Source organism: Bombina bombina, chromosome 2, assembly GCF_027579735.1.
Source record: "Bombina bombina isolate aBomBom1 chromosome 2, aBomBom1.pri, whole genome shotgun sequence".
Lineage (NCBI taxonomy): Eukaryota > Metazoa > Chordata > Amphibia > Anura > Bombinatoridae > Bombina > Bombina bombina.
In genome coordinates, this window is record NC_069500.1 from 430975360 (window position 1) to 430995890 (window position 20531).

Here is a 20531-nt window from a genome sequence, read left to right on the forward strand (position 1 = left end):
AAGCCCTGTCCCTGCTCCTGCCCTCCATATTTTTTTTTTTTGCCGCGGGGGTTGGGGGTGGCTGTTCCTCTTTTGAATTTTGAAATGTTGGGAGATATGAAACAGGGCAATTATATGCAGCTATAATAATATATACTGTTCACAGTTCCTCAGGGGAAGGAATTACCTGGTCAATTCAGATCTTATTTTATCATAAACATCAGAATGTTCCCACACGGTTTTCTGTGATATTGAATCACAGCAGGACAGGTGTATAATACAGTGGCTTTATCTGAAAGTAATTTTGCAGCTCATTTGTGAATAAAAGGAACACAAAACACCAAATAAAACCTACAAGTTGAAAAGGATGTTTGTATATGGTACATAATAAAATGTGGTATGACAGCAATAATTTTAGCATTAGAACTGTTCAGAAAGAGATTATTAGAAAAGATGCATTTTAAACAAGAAAAGTACAGATCTGTTTACTATGATACTCTCTATTTGCAATATCTTAAAGGATCTACAAAAAGGAAAATAAAATTAATAGAGAAATAAAACATTCCCTTTTTATTAAAAATATGAGGATTTCATGGTTACATTACATGAAAGGGATTTTTATACAAGATCCATTAGCTCTTCATTGGTCAACTTTTGTATCTCCTCAGACAGAGGCAGGATGGCATCATGAAAGGGGCATCTTTTACACCGCTAGCTGCACTGCATTCAGTGCCACAATCAACAAGAGAGTCTGCTTTCTCAAACAGAAGTCTAGTTTTGCACATATGCTGTTATTTTTAACACATATATTGGTAACCAAATGATCTATTACAAGGATGCAAACAGGTAAAACTGCATATCACAGTCTTGATTCTACACGGTCAGTATTTCCCCATGTTAATTGGTACTTTCATTTATAACTGTATCTATATCATATGGCTTATTATAATATTTGCAAAGGACAATTTGTAATATTAGTCTTTGGTATACAAATGTGGTACATCATAGAATCTTTAACCACTGATTTTTATTACAGTTGTATATTGTGGTAAACAAATAGCACTTCTACACCTTGTATGGTCTATTGAGACTTGAGGGCTATAAGTATTTTCTAGTAGGTTCTTTGCCAAAATGTTCTTAGATATATTTTACTAGTTCTCCAGAATAACTACAGAGAATTATAGTAATGCCATTAGTTTTGTTTTTGCATATTTCTCTCCAATATATGGTTGGCACATACAGGAACTATAAACATTATTATTAGGGACATACAGACATTAACTGCTTAGAACAGGACGGACCACTTTTGTGCTTCACTATAAATACACATTCTGTTTGTAATACATTAGTTTCACTTCTGGCAGTGGTCTATGTTGTACATCTTATGGCTCTGCCAATCATAAATTAATATTTCATCTGGTGGCAGCAGAGGCCGGGTACATATAGATTAGAGTCATTCCAAAGACTGCACATAGCACCTAGGCAAAATAAGCATGGCAAAACACAGCCACTGCGAGCAGGATGATGCCATTGATGTTCACTACATTCCTCCATAATGGCTTCTCAGAGGTGTCTGTCATCTTGGCATCCAAAGCCTTCTGTTCCTCTGGGCTCAGTTTAGGAGCCTTCTTTTCATCGAAACCGCAGAACCAATTGTAGGATTTCTTCAAACAGCTCACCTTTTTTTCTTCTGCATCAAAGAAAAAAAAAAAAACAAAAAAAAAAACATAAGAATCTCATTACAAACCAGTGGCTCCAGAAATTTACATTTCACAGTGTATTTCATACAGCTGCATTTGCATGAGTAATATTCTTGATGTAGCCTGTTCTCTTTCACCTAAAGAGTTTATCTGGAGACTAAAAATTATATAGAGTTGCAAAATATAAGACGGACCTTCATCATAATCGTCATCAGCGTCTTCATTTATCCAGTCATTTGCATCCAGGTCCTCTCGTTCCTCCTTGCTGTTTCTCAGGGCAAAGCATAGGCGGTACAGCTGTAGGTAGACAAATGACAAGGTGTGTTCTTTACTACCTCATTCCGAGAAAGGTTTGCTATGACCGCATTGGGATAGCCTATTCTATAAGCAAAGCAAATCGTTTTCAAGACAAAAAAGGTCAGAATCCCTACTATCTTTGCTGTTCTGTACATTTAAAAATCTATTACTGTACATTGTGCTGTGGTACAAGATGTATCCTTTTTGCCTATCTAATATTGAGATAGTAACTAATATAGCTTCCCTTTTAGCTGAGTGCAGTAAAAATTGAAAGAAAACTTCATCATTTCAAATATGTCTGAAAGCTTCTATTTATTTTATAATTAAACTTCCTTGTTTTATAAAGCAGCCATGTTATTCAGCTCTATGCATATATTATATTTCATTCTAATGCAAACACTACGGACTAGATTATAAGTGGAGCACCCGATTGCAGGTTTGCGATAAATAACCAGCCATTACAAGTGGCTGAGTATTGCTACCACAAGCTTGCAGTAGCAGTTATCGCTCAGAAAATTAACCAGAGATCAGATCTCTGGTTTATTTTCTAAAAATGCCCCCAAAAAAGAGGGTCTTATTTTTTTATGGAAAAAAAGTATCTTTTTTTTCATAAAAAAAATACTGCACTAGGTAGTTTTAAGGGGTTAAAGATTGGCGGGTACCTTTACATTGCGGTCTATGGGAACTGTGTCCTAGGAAATATATATGTATACTGTATGCTTATATACATATATATTTATGTGTTACTATGTGAATATAAGAAAAACCAGTATATATACACATATTAACACATAAATAAATATGTATTCATATACATAAATATTTAAACTTGCTGCCCATCCCTGCACTACTTACCCCCCTTGCTGCACTTAGGTTCTGTGCCATGTATGACGGCATTAGAATGAGGCTCCCATTGGAGCCTATGGAAGTGCTCTCTTGTGAGCGCAATGCTTCCGTGCAATGCGAATGCAAGGTTGTATTAGCATTACACCTAACTCGTAATACCAGCACACAGGTGTTACTCAGTTGAGCGCAAATATCACTTTATCGTAAGAGATATTTTGCTCTCAACTCATAATCTGACTCTACAGTGGGTATTTAAAAGAATCACCCCCCTTGAAAATAATCACATTTTGTTGCTTTGCAGCCTGAAATAAAGACAGAGACAGTTTTTGTTTATCCAGTTGTAATTACTCAGTGCAACTTATAATATCCTAGTGAAAGATATAACACCAACATGTCAGGCAAAAATAAAGACAATTCAAAAACAGAATCACTGAGTTGGAAAAAGGATCACCCCCTGCTAAAATTACTTGTAAACTCAATCAGTGTAGCTAATCACCTCCTTAATGGCACCCACAAAGTCATATGACCTTCAACTGGGATCAGCTGTGGGCATATTGATTAGCTCAGCATGAAAAGAGCTTTCCTGGAGCATCTCAGTCCCTGGTAGTGCAACTGAAGCAAACAATCAACTATGGGTGGCAAGGCACTGTCAAAAGATCTCCAGAAAAATATTGTGGACAGGCACAAGTCAGGAGATGGATACAAAAAAATATCAAAGGCTTAATCAATGCCTAGAAGCACAGTGAAGTCTATTATTAAGAAGTGGAAGGTATTTGGTACAAAACAGACCCTCTCTGGATCTTGGACATCACTCCAAACCGAATGAAAGCGCCAGGAGGAAGCTGGTCAGAGAGGCTACCAAGAGACCCACAGCAACTCTGAAGCAGTTGCAGGAATTTACGACATAGAGTGGTCATTGTGTGCATGTGACAGCAATATCATGGCATCTCCACAAATGTGGCTTGTATGGGAGGGTTGCAAGAAAAAATCCACTCCTCAAGAAAGGCCACATGCAGTCATGACTGAGCTTTGCCATAACACACCTAGGAGATTCTGAGGTGACACGGAAAAAGGTGTTATGGTCAGATGAGACTAAAATTGAATTATTTGGCCTCAACAACAAACAATATTTCTGGAGGAAATCCAATACAGCTCACCATCCAGATAACACCATACCTACAGTAAAGCATGGAGGTTGTAATATCCTGTTATGGGGATGTTTCTCTGCAGCAGACACTGGAGCACTTGTCAGGATAGACGGAATAATGGATGGGGCAAATTATCGTCAAATTCTTGGGGGAAATCTGCTGCCCTCTGCCAGGGAAGAAAATTTACCTTCCAGCATGACAATGACCCAAAGCACACAGCAAAAATGACTTGTATGGTCTAGTCAGAGCCTAGACTTAAATCCCTTTGAATATCTGTGGCATGACTTGAAGACTGCAGTCCACAAATGGTCACCATCAAATGGAACTGGAGCAGTTCTGCAAAGAAGAGTGGGCAAATATTGCCCAGTCTAGATGTGCAAATTTGTAGAGACATATCCCAACAGACTAAATGTTGTAATTAAAGCAAAAGATGGTTCAACAAAATACTGACACAAGGGGGTGATCCTTTTTCCAACTCAGTGATTCTGTTTAGTCTTTATTTTTGCCTGACATGTTGGTGTTACATCCTTTACTTGGATGTTATAAGTTGCACTGAGTAATTACAACTGGATAAACAAAAACTGTCTCTGTCTTTATTTTAAGGTGCAAAGCAACAAAATGTGATTATTTTCAAGGGGGGTGATTCTTTTAAATACCCACTGTAGAGTCAGATTGTGAGTTGAGAGCAAAATATCTCTTACGATAAAGTGATATTTGCGCTCAACTGAGTAACACCTGTGTGCTGGTATTACGAGTTAGGTGTAATGCGAATACAACCTTGCAAAATTTGATTATTTTAAAGGGGGGGGGTGATTCTTTTCAATACCCACTGTATATGCGCTAAGTCATCAGAATGCATTGCTATATGTTTAATCAAAGTGGCATGCCCATCAGGCATTGCAGTCATTGTAGCTCCGAAGTAGGAAACGGATTGTGATAGGTGGCTAGATGCAGCTGCCACTCCCTACTTACTCACTGAACAGATCATTATATATGTGTTTAACTATTTTCTAGAGAATAAATACATGGTAAGCTAGAAAGAGTAATGCAAAAATAACATGCTCTAATGAATCAGAGCATGTAATTTCTGCACTAGAGTGTTCCTTTAAAGTGACATTACAATCATTTTATATAAGCATATTATAGGCCAGTAATTAAGCATTGCATTGCACAAGGTTTGCATAATATATCAATGTGTTCTAAGCATTTAAAATGATCATTCTCTTAGCAGATTTTGCATTGTATTGTTTCATTGCACTCTAGACACCCTTCAAAAAAGCTTCTTGGCTATGTTTATCCTAATGTTAAAGGGACATAATACTCATATGCAAAATCACTTGAAAGTGATGCAGCATAACTGTAAAAAGCTGACAAGAAATTATCACCTGAACATCTCTATGTAAAAAAAAAAAGGAAGATATTTTACCTCAAACTTTCTTCAGCTCACCACAGTAAGTGTTCTGTTCAGTAACGGACCTACTCCACAGAGGGTCCTGGTGCAAAAATGTTTTTGGGCCCCCAAAAGGTAAACTCTGTATAATGATTTTGAGGATATATAGATAAATAGATAGATAGACTCCCCTGTATTAGGATTGTACACATTCTGCAAAAGCCTATGTATAGACTGACTGCCATGCACCCCCCCCCACCCCACCCCACCCAGCCCTTGGGCCCCGGTGCCACTGCACCTGCTGCACAAATGGTAGTTCTGCCCCTGGCTCTGGTAAAATTTATACTTCAGTTGCTGTCTAGCTGCAAATTAAAATATAAACAAAACAATAGCCAATCAGCATCAGCAGTGCCTTTGCTGCGATCTCGTGAGATTTCACTGAACTCTCATGAGATTTCATAGAACTTAGCTAAACTGAATAGGAAAATAACATGACTGTGCCTGCACATGTCAGATGCACACTCCATTTTAAGTCCTGGGACAATCAACCTGACTGGCTGCTTAAATGGATGCTAAACCCAAAATTTTTCTTTTATGATTCAGATAGAGCATGCAATTTTAAGCAACGTTCTAATTTACTCCTAGGGGCCGATGATTCCGCGCAAGCCTTAAAACCGCTGCTCCATAACTGTCCCGCTGCCTCTGAGGCTGCGGTCTGCAATCTGCCCAATCCTATACGATCAGGCTGATTGACACCCCCTGCTAGCGGCCAATTGTCGTATGCTGTCGGCATTCAGAAATGTCTCTCGGACATGATACGCTACAGCATATCATGTCGGACAGACAATGATAAATCGGCCACCTATTATCAATTTTTCTTCGTTCTCTTGCTATCTTTATTTGAAATAGCAGGAATCTAAGCTAAGGAGCTGACCCATTTTTGGTTCAGCACCTGGGTTGCGCTTGTTGATTGGTGGCTAAATGTACCCACAAATCAGCAAGCGCTATCCATGGTGCTGAACCAAAAATGGGCTGTCTCCTATGCTTACATTCCTTCTTTTTAAAATAAAGATAGCAAGAGAACGAGGAAACAATGATAATAGGAGTAAATTAGAAAGTTTCTTAAAATTGCATGCTCTATCTGAGTCATGAAAGAAAAAAATTAGGTTTAGTGTCCCTTTAAAGTCTCTTTACAGTGGGGTGTGAATACTTAGGAAATTTCAGGTAAAGTATCTTCCTTTTTTACTTAGAGATGTTCAGGTGATATTTTCTATTCTTCAGGAAAGCCAAGCGGTTAGGACGTTGTATTCCGTCCTTCGACGCTAAAGCCCATAAAAATTCAGGCGAAACACAATGTCCTAACAGCGTTAAAAGGTTAAAGAAATCTTGGAGGGTAAACTAATTTCAACCTAACCAAGAGTAGATAATCCTATCCAGCACTTGACAATTTTAACAAAAAATATTTCTTGAAAGGTGTTTATTAAACTTTCAACCTCACTTCATAACCCTTCCCAAAAATCCACAAAGACATGATGATTAAAATAAATAATAACATCACAATATATACTCAGGTTCAAAGTCCTTAACAGACTACTGAACAATGTGCAAAATAACGGACAGTTAATATAACCTTATAAGGGAGCTCCCATATTGTTGTTGCTATTTCACTTGTGGAAAATTAAAATAAAGTTTAAAGGTATCCCCCAAGGTTACTATTTGTCCAAGACCATAAAATAAAGTGCCTTTGAGGTATGCGCTAATATTCAGGATAAAGATATGATAAAAGTTATCTCAATATCCTTAAATAGAAGCAGCTGATAAATGTCAGAACCCTAAAGTTATCCTTTACTATAGCAAATCATCTGCTTGGGCTACAGGGATACAGACAGTCTCCTAGCACTCACGCAGTACCTTGAGTTACATCCAGTTACATTCAATCCCCATTGATCTTTTATACAGCGTACTCACTCAGGTGTGTCCGGCGTGTGTGATCATTTAAAGAGTAATTGCTTGGGTAGTTAGTTCCGTACCTTAGTGGACCCTAGCTGACATCCTGCAGTATAAATCAGGACTTGAAGGCATACCTTTTGTTCTGTGTTGGTGCATTCCACCTTGTATTTATGGCCTATTTGTAATCCAGTAAGGGTATTGTTATCTTTCACGGAAACGATTGGTGTGTTATTACCACAGCGTTAGGGGCAGACTGATCAGCTGGGCAAATAGGACCTGAGCAGAGAGCCCAGCATGAAGGGGGCCCACAAATTTGTTTGTTGGTCTAGGGGCACTAAAGTGTGGGGGGTCTTTCCGCTCGCACAGTGATAAATATACCCCTAAGTCTAAACTTCAAATGAGTATTAGGTTTTTTTCTGAAAAATTTCAAAGTTATGTTTATTTTCACCCCCTCTGTACCATGTGATAGCCATCAGCCAATCACAAATGCATATACGTATATTCAGGGAATTCTTGCACATGCTCAGTGACTCAAAAAGTGTAAATATAAAAAGACTGTTCACATTTTGTTAATGGAAGTAAATTGGAAAGCTGTTTAAAATTGCATGATCTAGCTGAATAATTAAAGTTTCTTTTGACCTGAGTGTCCCTTTAAGTAAGGATAACTGTTAAGGACTTTGGTCCTGAGTATATATTGTGATGTTATTATTTATTTTGATCATCATGTATTTGTGGGAAGAGTTATAAAAGTGAGGGTGGAAGTTTAATAAACACCTTTCAAGAAATATTTGTTAAAATTGTCAATTGCTGATGAGATAGAGGTTTCAAATGAATCAAATTTCTAGCAAAATCTCTATCTAATAGTCTGTTAATATTTTTGTAATTCTGAGCTACTCTAATCTATTTGAAATGATTCATTATATTGCGAAAGTGCTGCTGGTCAAAGATCAAACACTGGTAGTCTGAGATATCACTGGCTTCCCTGTCATTGTATTTTTTATCTTTGAAATATCCCCTCATAGGACAGCGGTATGGAGTTAATATAAACGCCTCAGTTATACAGACAACAAAAAGAAAACAAGGTTATTATCTATCTGGGAAAGTGAACTTAGATACTCTGAACCGTGGCACTCATTATATAAAGATTTAAATTAAAATGCACAGAAACCTTTTTTAACTGAGACTGTGCAAATGTGTACTTACATATTTATACAGACTTTTATCTAGGTGTAAAGCACATTTAGGACTATTACCCTCAAAATGTAATTCTTATATAATATTATATATTAATAAAATAATATTATTAATTATAAATAGTAAAAAATAATACATAATACATATATTATTTATAAGAGACTTTTCTTGTAGTTTAATAAACATACCAGCATACTGCTGGATCTGGAACTTTGACCCTGCAACATTCTACATTGGAATTGCTAGATCAGTTTAGGAATGAATTTATATCTCTTCCTAACTTATCACATGATTACATCTATTTGCCCTCTAGCCACTTGACATGCCCTCTGCCACTCACATGCTTATCGGCGATGGGTTTGGTCATGAATGATACAGCGAGAATAACAATGCAGCTGGCAGCAAACAATATCATAGCGAAGTACAGATAATGAATTCCACAGATGATCTTGGGGCAGTTACTGGGTTTCACGCAGCTCCCGGTACCATAGGCAAATTCTGTGATCATCCGAGATAGGCCAATAAGAAGGCCAACTATTAATCCCCAAAACGCTCCCTGTGTTGTGAGAGATAAACAAAAAACGTATGGGGTCATTGAGAGTAATATCAGGTTGAGTAAGATAAAATAATAAATTAAACATTTTTCATACCTTCAGAAAAAGGCCTTAAACATGTTGGTAATATTTTTTCCCTGAAGAAATTTGTTAGGTAAAACCAGAGTAAATTTAAACAAAACCTTTTACTGCAGCATTAGCTATGTACTTCTTACTAAAACTCATTGTCTGATAACGACAACTCCCCCAGGTGGGGAGGGAATCACTTCCTTAAAGGGACAGTCTACACCAGAATTTGTATTGTTTTAAAATATAGATAATCCCTTTATTACCCATTCCCTAGTTTTGCATAACCAACACAGTTATATAAATACACTTTTTAATTTGTGATTATCTTGTATCTAAGCCTCTGCAAACTGCCCCCTTATTTCTGTTCTTTTGACTAACTTGCATTTTAGTCAATCAGTGCTAGCTCCTAGGAGATCCACGTGCATGAGCACAGTGTTATCTATATGACACACATGAACTAACACCCTTTAGTGGTGAAAAACTGTCAAAATGCCATGAGAGAAGAGGCGGCCTTCAAGGGCTTAGAAATTAGCATATGAACCTCCTAGGTTTAGCTTTCAACTAAGAATACTAAGAGAACAAAGCAAAATTGGTGATAAAAGTAAATTGGAAAATTGTTTAAAATGACATGCCCTATCTGAATCATGAAAGTTTATTTTGGACTAGACTGTCCCTTTAAGACATAAATGTTTAGTAATACACATTATTATATTGAATATATTTTCAAATACCCTTTTTAAATTAAACAAAGAAAACATAGCTACAAAGTCCATTTAAAGGGACATTAACACTTTGAGGTTGTAGTAGAAAGTGTTTACTTGTGTGCTGTAAAAAACTTGTAATATATGTTAATTATTTATTTTGTCCACTTTTCCTGTAATTTATCTCTACAAATTGTGGGCGTCGATATTATAATTATATACTTATTGTTATTGCTATCTTTGTATTGGAAAGAAGAGAAAACTATTCTAATGCTGCCATGTTGACACTCACCGTATCTTATCGTTTCTACTGATAATTTGGGATGAAAAAAACAATAGCTGTGTGGACTAAAGCAATTATAAAGGGTATTTAACCCTGTTGAATAGTCATATTGCTATATTCCACACGGCCGTTGAATATGTCTTATTTTAAATAAAACATATTTGGTAAAGTACCAATTAACCTTGTCACTTAAAGGGTTGAGGGTCCTTGGGCTCAAATAGTACTTTGGCCATTCTTGACTCTGGAGCTATTTAACTATAGGAACCATTTCAGGCATCCTGTCACAATCAGGTAAATAAAGGAATGGAACTGCAGAATCACATATATCCAATGACATTACATAATTGTTTGTTTATTACAAGACACCATCCTGGGAAAACAAAGCATGAATGGTCGCCTGCCCACTTGTGTAAGGAGGATACATTGTCTGTCTCAGACTACTGAGGATTATTTACATATCTATTTAATTTTGTTTATACAATCACTGTGTGACTAAAGTCTGTACCTCAAGTTATGATGTAATTTCCTATCCATTAGATGTCAGTGTATCTTGGCAGATAGGAAGGTGTTATCCAAACACAAACAGAGGTTCATCATTAAAGGGCCATTATACACTCATTTTTTCTTTGCATAAATGTTTTGTAGATGATCTATTTATAAAGCCCATAAAGTTTGTTTTTTTTAAAAATCTATAATTTTGCTTATTTTTAAATAACATTGCTCTGATTTTCAGACTCCTAACCAAGCCCCAAAGTTTAATTTGAATACCGTCAGCTACCTTCTGCAGCTTGCTCCTGTTTGTGTAAAGGGTCTTTTCATATGCAAAAGAAGGGGAAGGGGGGAGTGTCTTATTTCTCACTTGCAGTGGGCTTTCCAACCTCCTTTTCAACAGAGCTAAACTGAAAGCTTCTAAGTACATTTTTAAACCATTTTATACTAGATTTTTATATCAGTATCTGTGCATCTTATTCTTTATAGTAGTGTCTATTACATGCAGTTACGGTATATGAAAATGAGTGTATACTGTCCCTTTAAATTTCAGTTGCCTTCTGCTTTTGCATGTCTTTTGGATGGCTTATCTGGTTAATACAAATGTTTGCAGCCAGAAACTTACCTGCTCATTCACTCTTTTTACAAAAATAGCAAGAAAGAAAACAGCTGCAATAGGTGGTCCCAGGTAACTAGTGATGGACTGTATGTAATCAAACAACTGCCCGCTCTGTGCAGACTGCAGGATGGGGACCCAGGCAATGCTCACGCCAATTAGAAAGAGTATAAAGATCCTGCAAAAGAAACCATTAGGTCAGCACGAGAAGGATGGATTATCAGCAACATACAGAAGCAAGATCATAATGCTTTTCTAAGCATGTGTAACTAGTTATTGTAAACAAACATCTTGAAATAACTTCCCAGAGATACAAAACAAATATAATTAATAACGGTTCAAAAGCTAATCAACACATTATGGCCTCTTAATGACCAGCTCTCAGAGCAGTAAAGCATTAGAATCCAAAACAACAGTAATATTCCATCAAACCCCAGCCGTTCAGGAAGTTATGCTTTGTACACAAGATGTTCAGCCATGTGTATGCTAAGTGCAGTGCACAATTATATTACTAACCAAAGGAAATCACATATGTTTTTCATAGCAAAGGCACAACCAGAAACAAAATGTCCGTAGAACAAAAAACTATGGCAGAATCCACCTCCAAGAATGTTTACCCTAAATACACAAACGTACACACTAGTGGGCATGCTTAGAGGTAGATTTATTAAGTGGCATTTCCAGTTTTGGGGTTTTGTGGTGCAAGTATTAGGGGCATTTTTATCAAGCTCCATATGATGCCCCGTGTTTCCGGCGAAACTTCAGGCTCACCGGAAACAGAAGTTACGAAGCAGCGGTCTAAAGACCGCTGCTCCATAACCTGTCCGTCTGCTCTGAGGCGGCGGACAAAAATCAACCCAATCGAATACAGTCGGGTTGATTGACACCCCCTGCTAGCCGTGAATCTGCAGGGGGCAGCATTGCACCAGCAGTTCACAAGAACTGCTGGTGCAATGATAAATGCCGACAGCGTATTCTGTTGGCATTTATTGATGTGCAGCGGACATGATCTGCTATATTGGATCATGTCCGCTCGCACCATAATAAATAGGCCCCTTAGTGTTCTTTTGTGCTGCTGGAATACACCACAGCTCACTTAGTGAGATAGATTAAATAAATAGCTTCTAGGGGTCTTTAAGTACAGTATATAGTGGATCTCTAGTATAAAGGATACAAGTGTTTATGGTTTCCATTAAAGACTGTGGGGCATATTTAACAATGTGCGAGCGTATCATGTCCTCTGCACATCGATAAATGCAGACAGCATACGCTGTCGGCATTTATCATTGCACCAGCAGTTCTTGTGAACTACTGGTGCAAAACCGCCCCCTGCAGATTCTAGCAGGGGTGTCAATCAACCCGATCATATTCGATGGGGTTGATTTCTGTCCACCGCCTCAGAGCAGGCGGACAAGTTATGGAGCAGCGGTTTTTAGAACGTTGCTTCATAACTTCTGTTTCCGGCGAGCCTTTCATATGGAGCTTGATAAATATGCCCCTTTATCAAAAGTACATGTGACTGTACTCATAGTATAAATATTCACAAGCCAACAGGAGTGTGACTTACACAGCCCCCTAGCACTGTATGCCTGGTAGCAAATACGTCCCTGCAACCCTGGTAGTTGCAATAAAGTTATTTCTACAGCATGACTTATGGTAGATTCATTAAGCATCTATTCAGCCCCTTCAGTGCAGCCAGTACCCCTGGAAGGCTGAAGAAGCTGGAGAGAAATTTTGTAACTCTACTCTAGACCCTTAAATTGTGACGTTTCTATCTTATGTCAGTTCCCTATAAGAGTAGTGTATAAATCACTTGTGCAGTGAGAGAAGTCACTGTAGATGTCCTGTCATCCTATAAAGTCTGTAGCTTGAAAATATTTTGGGCACTTTAGTGAAGCGTTTATGAAATCTCAGACCTTAGTTAATACATCAATTTATAGTAATTCGTACACGTTTGTATATTTTTACTGGTTTTACACCATAGTTCAGTACAGTACCTCCCTGCTATCATCAGTTCTTTCTCTGAAGCCTTCTTTCGGATCTTTGTGTAAATGTCCATAGTAAACAGGGTGCTGGCGCTATTAAAGATGGAGGTTAGAGAACTCATAAGAGACGCTAACATGACCGAGAGCATCAGACCTCGCAGACCTAAAGGATAAATGGAGAGAGGGTGAAAAACACAGTTCTGCAGCTGGATAAGCAAAAACTCAAATATTTGTTTAGGATCAAGTCCAAAAATTATTAGCCTGAAATATTCAGGATGTATATGTGTGTTTAAGTATTGCTTATATATATATATGGACTACCTGTACATGATACACTGATTAACCACATTGTCTGTCTGTCATATACAGCAGTGATTAACCCCTTGGTTTGTGTATATATTATTTAAATATCTGGAACCCTTGGATATCAGTTACACAATGCACTGACCACTTAGCTGTCAGCTGACACCTTGTCTACCAGTGACCCATATAAAATAGGCTTCAACTCCTTGGTTTATAAGTGATTATTTCCTACACTTACTACAATGCAGTGCTATACACTTTTGGCATGCAGGGTCTGCATAGCTGATGCTACCTTAATTTGCTACTTCAGATTCCTTTATTTAAAAAAAAAATGTTTTGGGGTGATGTAAGTTTAGAAAAATATACACACAAAAAAAATCATATTTGAAAGTTTGATTCTGATACAGACCTTTATATGGGAATTAATTTAACTTTAAAGGACCAGTAAATACAGTAGGTTTGCATAATCAACAAATGCATGATAAAAAGACAATGCATTAGCACTTAGAAGTAGGTTTAATAAGAAGCGGATGCTGCAATCTACTTACGAAGTTTCCGGCTTGCCGGAAACTGAAGTTAAGAAGCAGCAGTGGTAAGCGTATGCTGTCGGCATTTAGCGACTTCAAACGGACATGATTCTCTACAGCAAATCATGTCCTCGGCCCTTTAGTCTGAACTTCAAATGAGTAGTAGATTTTTTCTGATAAATTTCAAATTTATGTTTATTCCACTATCCATGTATCATGTGACAGCCATCAACCAATCACAAATGCATATACTTATATTCTGTGAATTCATGCACATGCTCATTATATACAAAAAACTGTGCTCATTTTGTTAATGGATGTACATTGGAAAGTTCTTTAAAACTGCATGCTCTATCTGAATCATGTAAGTTTAATTTTGACTTGAGTGTCATTTTAATGGCAGCACCACATTGCTAACCTCTTTAGCAGCCACAGTGATAAAATGAGTGTGATAAGGGTTTACATTTAATTAATAACTTATAACTTATTGTTTATTAAAATGTAGTTCACAATTTAAGAGATGTTATCAGCCCTAGAAGGAATTAAACCTCCAACATATTGTTATATCTCTGATAGTTACATTCTGAAATTATTTAACAGTGTACAGGGAGTGCAGAATTATTAGGCAAATGAGTATTTTGACCACATCATCCTCTTTATGCATGTTGTCTTACTCCAAGCTGTATAGGCTCGAAAGCCTACTACCAATTAAGCATATTAGGTGATGTGCATCTCTGTAATGAGAAGGGGTGTGGTCTAATGACATCAACACCCTATATCAGGTGTGCATAATTATTAGGCAACTTCCTTTCCTTGGGCAAAATGGGTCAAAAGAAGGACTTGACAGGCTCAGAAAAGTCAAAAATAGTGAGATATCTTGCAGAGGGATGCAGCACTCTTAAAATTGCAAAGCTTCTGAAGCGTGATCATAAAACAATCAAGCGTTTCATTCAAAATAGTCAACAGGGTCGCAAGAAGCGTGTGGAAAAACCAAGGTGCAAAATAACTGCCCATGAACTGAGAAAAGTCAAGCGTGCAGCTGCCAAGATGCCACTTGCCACCAGTTTGGCCATATTTCAGAGCTGCAACATCACTGGAGTGCCCAAAAGCACAAGGTGTGCAATACTCAGAGACATGGCCAAGGTAAGAAAGGCTGAAAGACGACCACCACTGAACAAGACACACAAGCTGAAACGTCAAGACTGGGCCAAGAAATATCTCAAGACTGATTTTTCTAAGGTTTTATGAACTGATGAAATGAGAGTGAGTCTTGATGGGCCAGATGGATGGGCCCGTGGCTGGATTGGTAAAGGGCAGAGAGCTCCAGTCCGACTCAGACGCCAGCAAGGTGGAGGTGGAGTACTGGTTTGGGCTGGTATCATTAAAGATGAGCTTGTGGGGCCTTTTCGGGTTGAGGATGGAGTCAAGCTCAACTCCCAGTCCTACTGCCAGTTTCTGGAAGACACCTTCTTCAAGCAGTGGTACAGGAAGAAGTCTGCATCCTTTAAGAAAAACATGATTTTCATGCAGGACAATGCTCCATCACACGCGTCCAAGTACTCCACAGTGTGGCTGGCAAGAAAGGGTATAAAAGAAGAAAATCTAATGACATGGCCTCCTTGTTCACCTGATCTGAACCCCATTGAGAACCTGTGGTCCATCATCAAATGTGAGATTTACAAGGAGGGAAAACAGTACACCTCTCTGAACAGTGTCTGGGAGGCTGTGGTTGCTGCTGCACGCAATGTTGATGGTGAACAGATCAAAACACTGACAGAATCCATGGATGGCAGGCTTTTGAGTGTCCTTGCAAAGAAAGGTGGCTATATTGGTCACTGATTTGTTTTTGTTTTTGTTTTGTTTTTGAATGTCAGAAATGTATATTTGTGAATGTTGAGATGTTATATTGGTTTCACTGGTAAAAAATAAATAATTGAAATGGGAATATATTTGTTTTTTGTTAAGTTGCCTAATAATTATGCACAGTAATAGTCACCTGCACACACAGATATCCCCCTAAAATAGCTAAAACTAAAAACAAACTAAAAACTACTTCCAAAAATATTCAGCTTTGATATTAATGAGGTTTTTGGGTTCATTGAGAACATGGTTGTTGTTCAATAATAAAATTAATCCTCAAAAATACAACTTGCCTAATAATTCTGCACTCCCTGTATTAACAAAATAGCAAACAGCAACTTCCTTATATATATATATATATATATATATATATATATATATATATATATATATATATATATATATATATATATATATATATATATATATATATATAGACACGCAGGGGCTGATTTATCATCGGTCTGTCCGACATGATCCGTTTAGTAGATCATGTCTGACAGACATCGATGAATGCCAACAGCATTTATCATTGCACAAGCAGTTTTTGTGAACTACTTGTGCAATGCCACCCCCTGCAGATTTGCGGTCAATCAGCCCAATCGTATAGGATCGAGCGGATTGATGTCCGCAGCCTCAGAGCAGGCGGGCCAGTTATGGAGCAGTGGAAACAGGGGAATTCGGCCCCACACGATGGGCTTGATTTATCATGTGTCAATCGGACATGATTCACTTTAGTGGGGCAAAATAAATAATGAAAGTATACTGTAAAGCAAAGGTATTTTACTGTGCATAATTAATCATTTTATATTACAGTTTCAAAGTGTGTAATATCCCTTTAATTAAATATAAATGTATATATATATATATATATATATAAATAGGTTCATATGTCCAAGACAAACATAAAACATTTCTTACTAATTAGCAACCTTTTATGATTTCTTACCATCTGGCATCAGGTCTATTACCATTTTTGGGTAAGCAATGTTAGTGCATCCAACTTCAGTGTCACAGATCCTTTTACATTCAGAAGGCACCACACAGGCTACTTCATCTGCCAACAAGAACACAAGAAGTAATTTATCTCTAGATGTCTTTAGTGTTGAAAATATATTATAATTAGACAGGGAGGTGGTCCATAAATAAACATTGTACCTGTGTACAAGATACGGCTGATCATTCCTGGAAATACCATGAGAAACATAGGCAGCAACTTGAGATATCCACACAGCGTACAACCAGCTTTCACATGGGACATGTTTTTGGCAGAGAGACATCTTTGTACAATCACCTGACAAAAGGAATTATGAGGATAAGATTTGTGCTTGCATCAGCAGAAAACATTCTTACAATAGAATCACATCCATGAGTTACCTGATCTGTACACCAGTACCATAGAGCCAGAATTGTCAGACCGAAAATGAGACCTGGCCATGGCATGTCTCCATTGATAGGGTCTCTGAAGATGTGAAATGCGTCAGCTCGTGGAGTGTAACATTTCGCATCAATTAAAGTTCCATTATCAATTACCATAGATGGAATTGCTTTCATATATTTATCCATAAAGGCCTCATATCCTCCAACTTTATTGAAGGCTGTGATCAAGAAATAAAAAATATATTAGGTCAGATTACAAGTGGCGTGCTAATTTTTTTCCCGCTTTAACACTATCTCAAAAAATGAGCGCAGACGGATAAGCGTGTGGCTTATAAGTCGAAGGTAAAAAGTTATAGCACAAGTGAAAACTCAGGCGTGCTAAATTCAGGGCTTCAGATATTGCGGCCATGCTGACTCCTTCTCCCTGTAGACTTCAATGGGGCACACTGAAAAAAGCCTTATTAGTTATCACTTGTGCTCTAACCCGACACTGCGCAAGATCAACTGCGCTAAAGAAATAGAAGAAAATGTTCTTTTTATTTTTAAATATATATTTCTATATATCTGATTCTTTTTTTATATATATATATATTGATACCTATATTTCTATATGAATAGATAGATAGATAGATAGATATGTAGGATATACAGATATATATATTAGGAATTTATATTCAAAACACATTAAAACATTAAAAATGAATACAAATGATATTTCATGTTTCAAGGTATTTGACTGGGAAGGGCTCAAACGTGCTATATATATATATATATATATAAGCATATAAATATAGATTGACGAGTAACCACAAAGATGTTTATAAAATGCTAGAAAAAAAGCAGATTGGAATACTCACCAAAACCCATAAGAATAAAGGATCCCACAAGCATTATGATAGTCTGCAGGGTGTCTGTATAAATAACAGCAGCAAGACCTCCTGTAGAAGAAACACAAGATCATTAGGAGAGGATCATGATAGAATACAAAGTACAACACCCAGATACAAAACAACGACAACAAGCAGGATAGTCTTAAATATTGTATGATCATTTTTTTTATAAAAATGAACCTATAATATTAAAGGAATATGAAACCAAAGCATTGTATAGTATAATGTTAAACTGTAAGCGTGTACTAATCTTCTATTGTGTCCTTAGGCGTTTTTTTTTTATTTTTTTACTTATTTTAAGATTGTGATTGTGTGTTCTCAATATAATGTAAATATGAATAAAACACACAATCACAATCTTAAAATAAGTTAAAAAAAACACGCCTAAGGACACAATAGAAGATTAGTACAATCACGCTTACAGTTTACATATTCTAACATTATACTATGCAATAACCAGCTTCTATAGTTTAAATAGTAAGTTGTTTTTTTGTCTTTATTGTAGATCACAGACATGATGAATATATAGTCGTTCCGTGGGAGTTTCAAGGGTGTTCCATGAGAGTAACCAGTATTATAATGGGGAAACATCCCTATGGGTTTCTAATATTCAAAGCACTGTCCTCCATCTTAGCTATCCCTTTTCAGCCATATCAGTCTTGCCTGCTTTTCAGTGGGGATATTTCCTAGTGAGACAAATCTAGTGAATCTACAGTGCAACTGAATATAAATATGCATAATTTGAAGTGTTACTACACACAGTCAATTTGTGTAAACATGCTTTAAAGACAGCCCCCCCCCCCCCGCCTATATCGCAGCTCAGTGGCAATGTTGGCGGCCATTGGCTGAAGTTTTGATCCCCATTACATTCTAAGGAAGACACATCTCCGCGCTCGTCAGCACTATGAGGTTCAGCCCACTTTTTTAAAATATATTGACAGACCAACGGCCTGTGAGCCTGACAATGTTTTGAATATCGGGGTCTTAGAGTTGAAGAGCTGGAACTTGTTGCGCTCTCTCCTTGAGCTGATCTGTTTTGGTGAGCTTTAAGAACCTAAAATTATATTTCCTACTTATTCTGTGGTTCTATTTTGTTTTCACAAGCTGAATGTTTAGACTGTAATTTGTTTCTCAGTGAATACAGCTAATCTGTCTCTGAAGGTTGAGCTATAGATAACTCCTTCATTTTATAACACTAATCTGTTTTGGAGATGCTTGAAAGGCGTTTTCAGGTATGTTTGAGAGCTGTGTTTCCAGCATATGGTACCAAAGAGAGAAAGGAGGGGTACAGGAAGCAAACAGAACACTCAGCGGTTGACCTTTGTGCATGTCTGAGAGTCTATTATTTTATGATAGGCTAATGGGATAATCTGGGCGATACTTTCTCAAGTCAAACGTAATTCCCTCTTATCGAACCTCACTATAAGATGATGCTAGTCTAAACATTTTGTTTAATCTACTTTCCTGGATACTGATTTTTCCTAGTAACTTGTTTTTTCTTTATAATTATCAATAAAAAACAAGCTGATTGCAGAACAATACCATATTAACCCTTTGCTGTCAAAGAGCCACAAGAGGGGGTTTGTAATAGAGAAAAGTAATACTTTGCAAAATAGTGAACTTGTATAAACCACAGGTCAGTATGATACATATGTATACACCTAAGCACCTGAAAATAAAGATGTTTAAACCGTACTCAGCAATAGCAACATGCAATGGCTGGGGTAAACAGACCCCAACAGGCCTGGTTTTCATTATAGCTGAACTAGAGGACAGGTGAAATAATCAGCTGATGAATGAGAGCAGGTTGGTTACTGATCAGCTGATTACTTCACCTGTGCACTGGTTCAGCTATAATGAAAACCAGGCCTGTTGGGGGAACTTGAGGGCCGCGGTTGAGAAACACTGCAATAGACTATGGGCTTGATTTATCAAAGCCCCTAGGGCTGCAATTTCTCACAAGAACCTGCTCGCCATATTTAACAAACAGCGGTAATCAGACCACAGCTTTCCTATCAATCTCTGTGGTCTAGTCCGACCGAGGAGATTGACAGCTCCTGCCCGCGCATGATTGGCTGTGCGTGAGCAGGGGGCGGGATTGCCTCAACTTTGATAAATCGTCCCCTATATGCAGGAACAATACTATGCAATGAGATTGATTCAGTTACAGCACTGAACGAATACAAAAAGTTATAGCTTTATCCACTGAGCTATATGTAGTAAAAGTACTAAGCTACACACTAAGCAATGTGCTATATGCAGTTAAACCTTCATGCAGTGAGTCTCATTTAGGTAAAGCAATGCAAAACATGTTACTTGAAGACACAGCAACATATGCTCTATGCAGTTACAATGCAATAGCACTGCCAT

General features: G+C 37.4%; 1 protein-coding gene across 1 annotated transcript in view; it reads right to left on the reverse strand.

The window, feature by feature from the left end:
• Nucleotides 1-986: 986 nt before the first annotated feature.
• Nucleotides 987-20531, reverse strand: part of SLC5A1 (solute carrier family 5 member 1) — a 53536-nt gene continuing 33991 nt past the window's right edge. Inside the window, exons 7-15 of the mRNA XM_053700527.1 lie at nt 18129-18209; nt 17269-17489; nt 17050-17185; nt 16841-16948; nt 13214-13364; nt 11226-11394; nt 8845-9060; nt 1874-1976; nt 987-1669 (exon numbers count right to left, since the gene is read on the reverse strand). Coding sequence (XP_053556502.1) covers nt 1458-1669; nt 1874-1976; nt 8845-9060; nt 11226-11394; nt 13214-13364; nt 16841-16948; nt 17050-17185; nt 17269-17489; nt 18129-18209 — 1397 coding nt within the window. The 3' untranslated portion in view covers nt 987-1457. The remainder of the gene's footprint in view (nt 1670-1873; nt 1977-8844; nt 9061-11225; nt 11395-13213; nt 13365-16840; nt 16949-17049; nt 17186-17268; nt 17490-18128; nt 18210-20531) is intronic.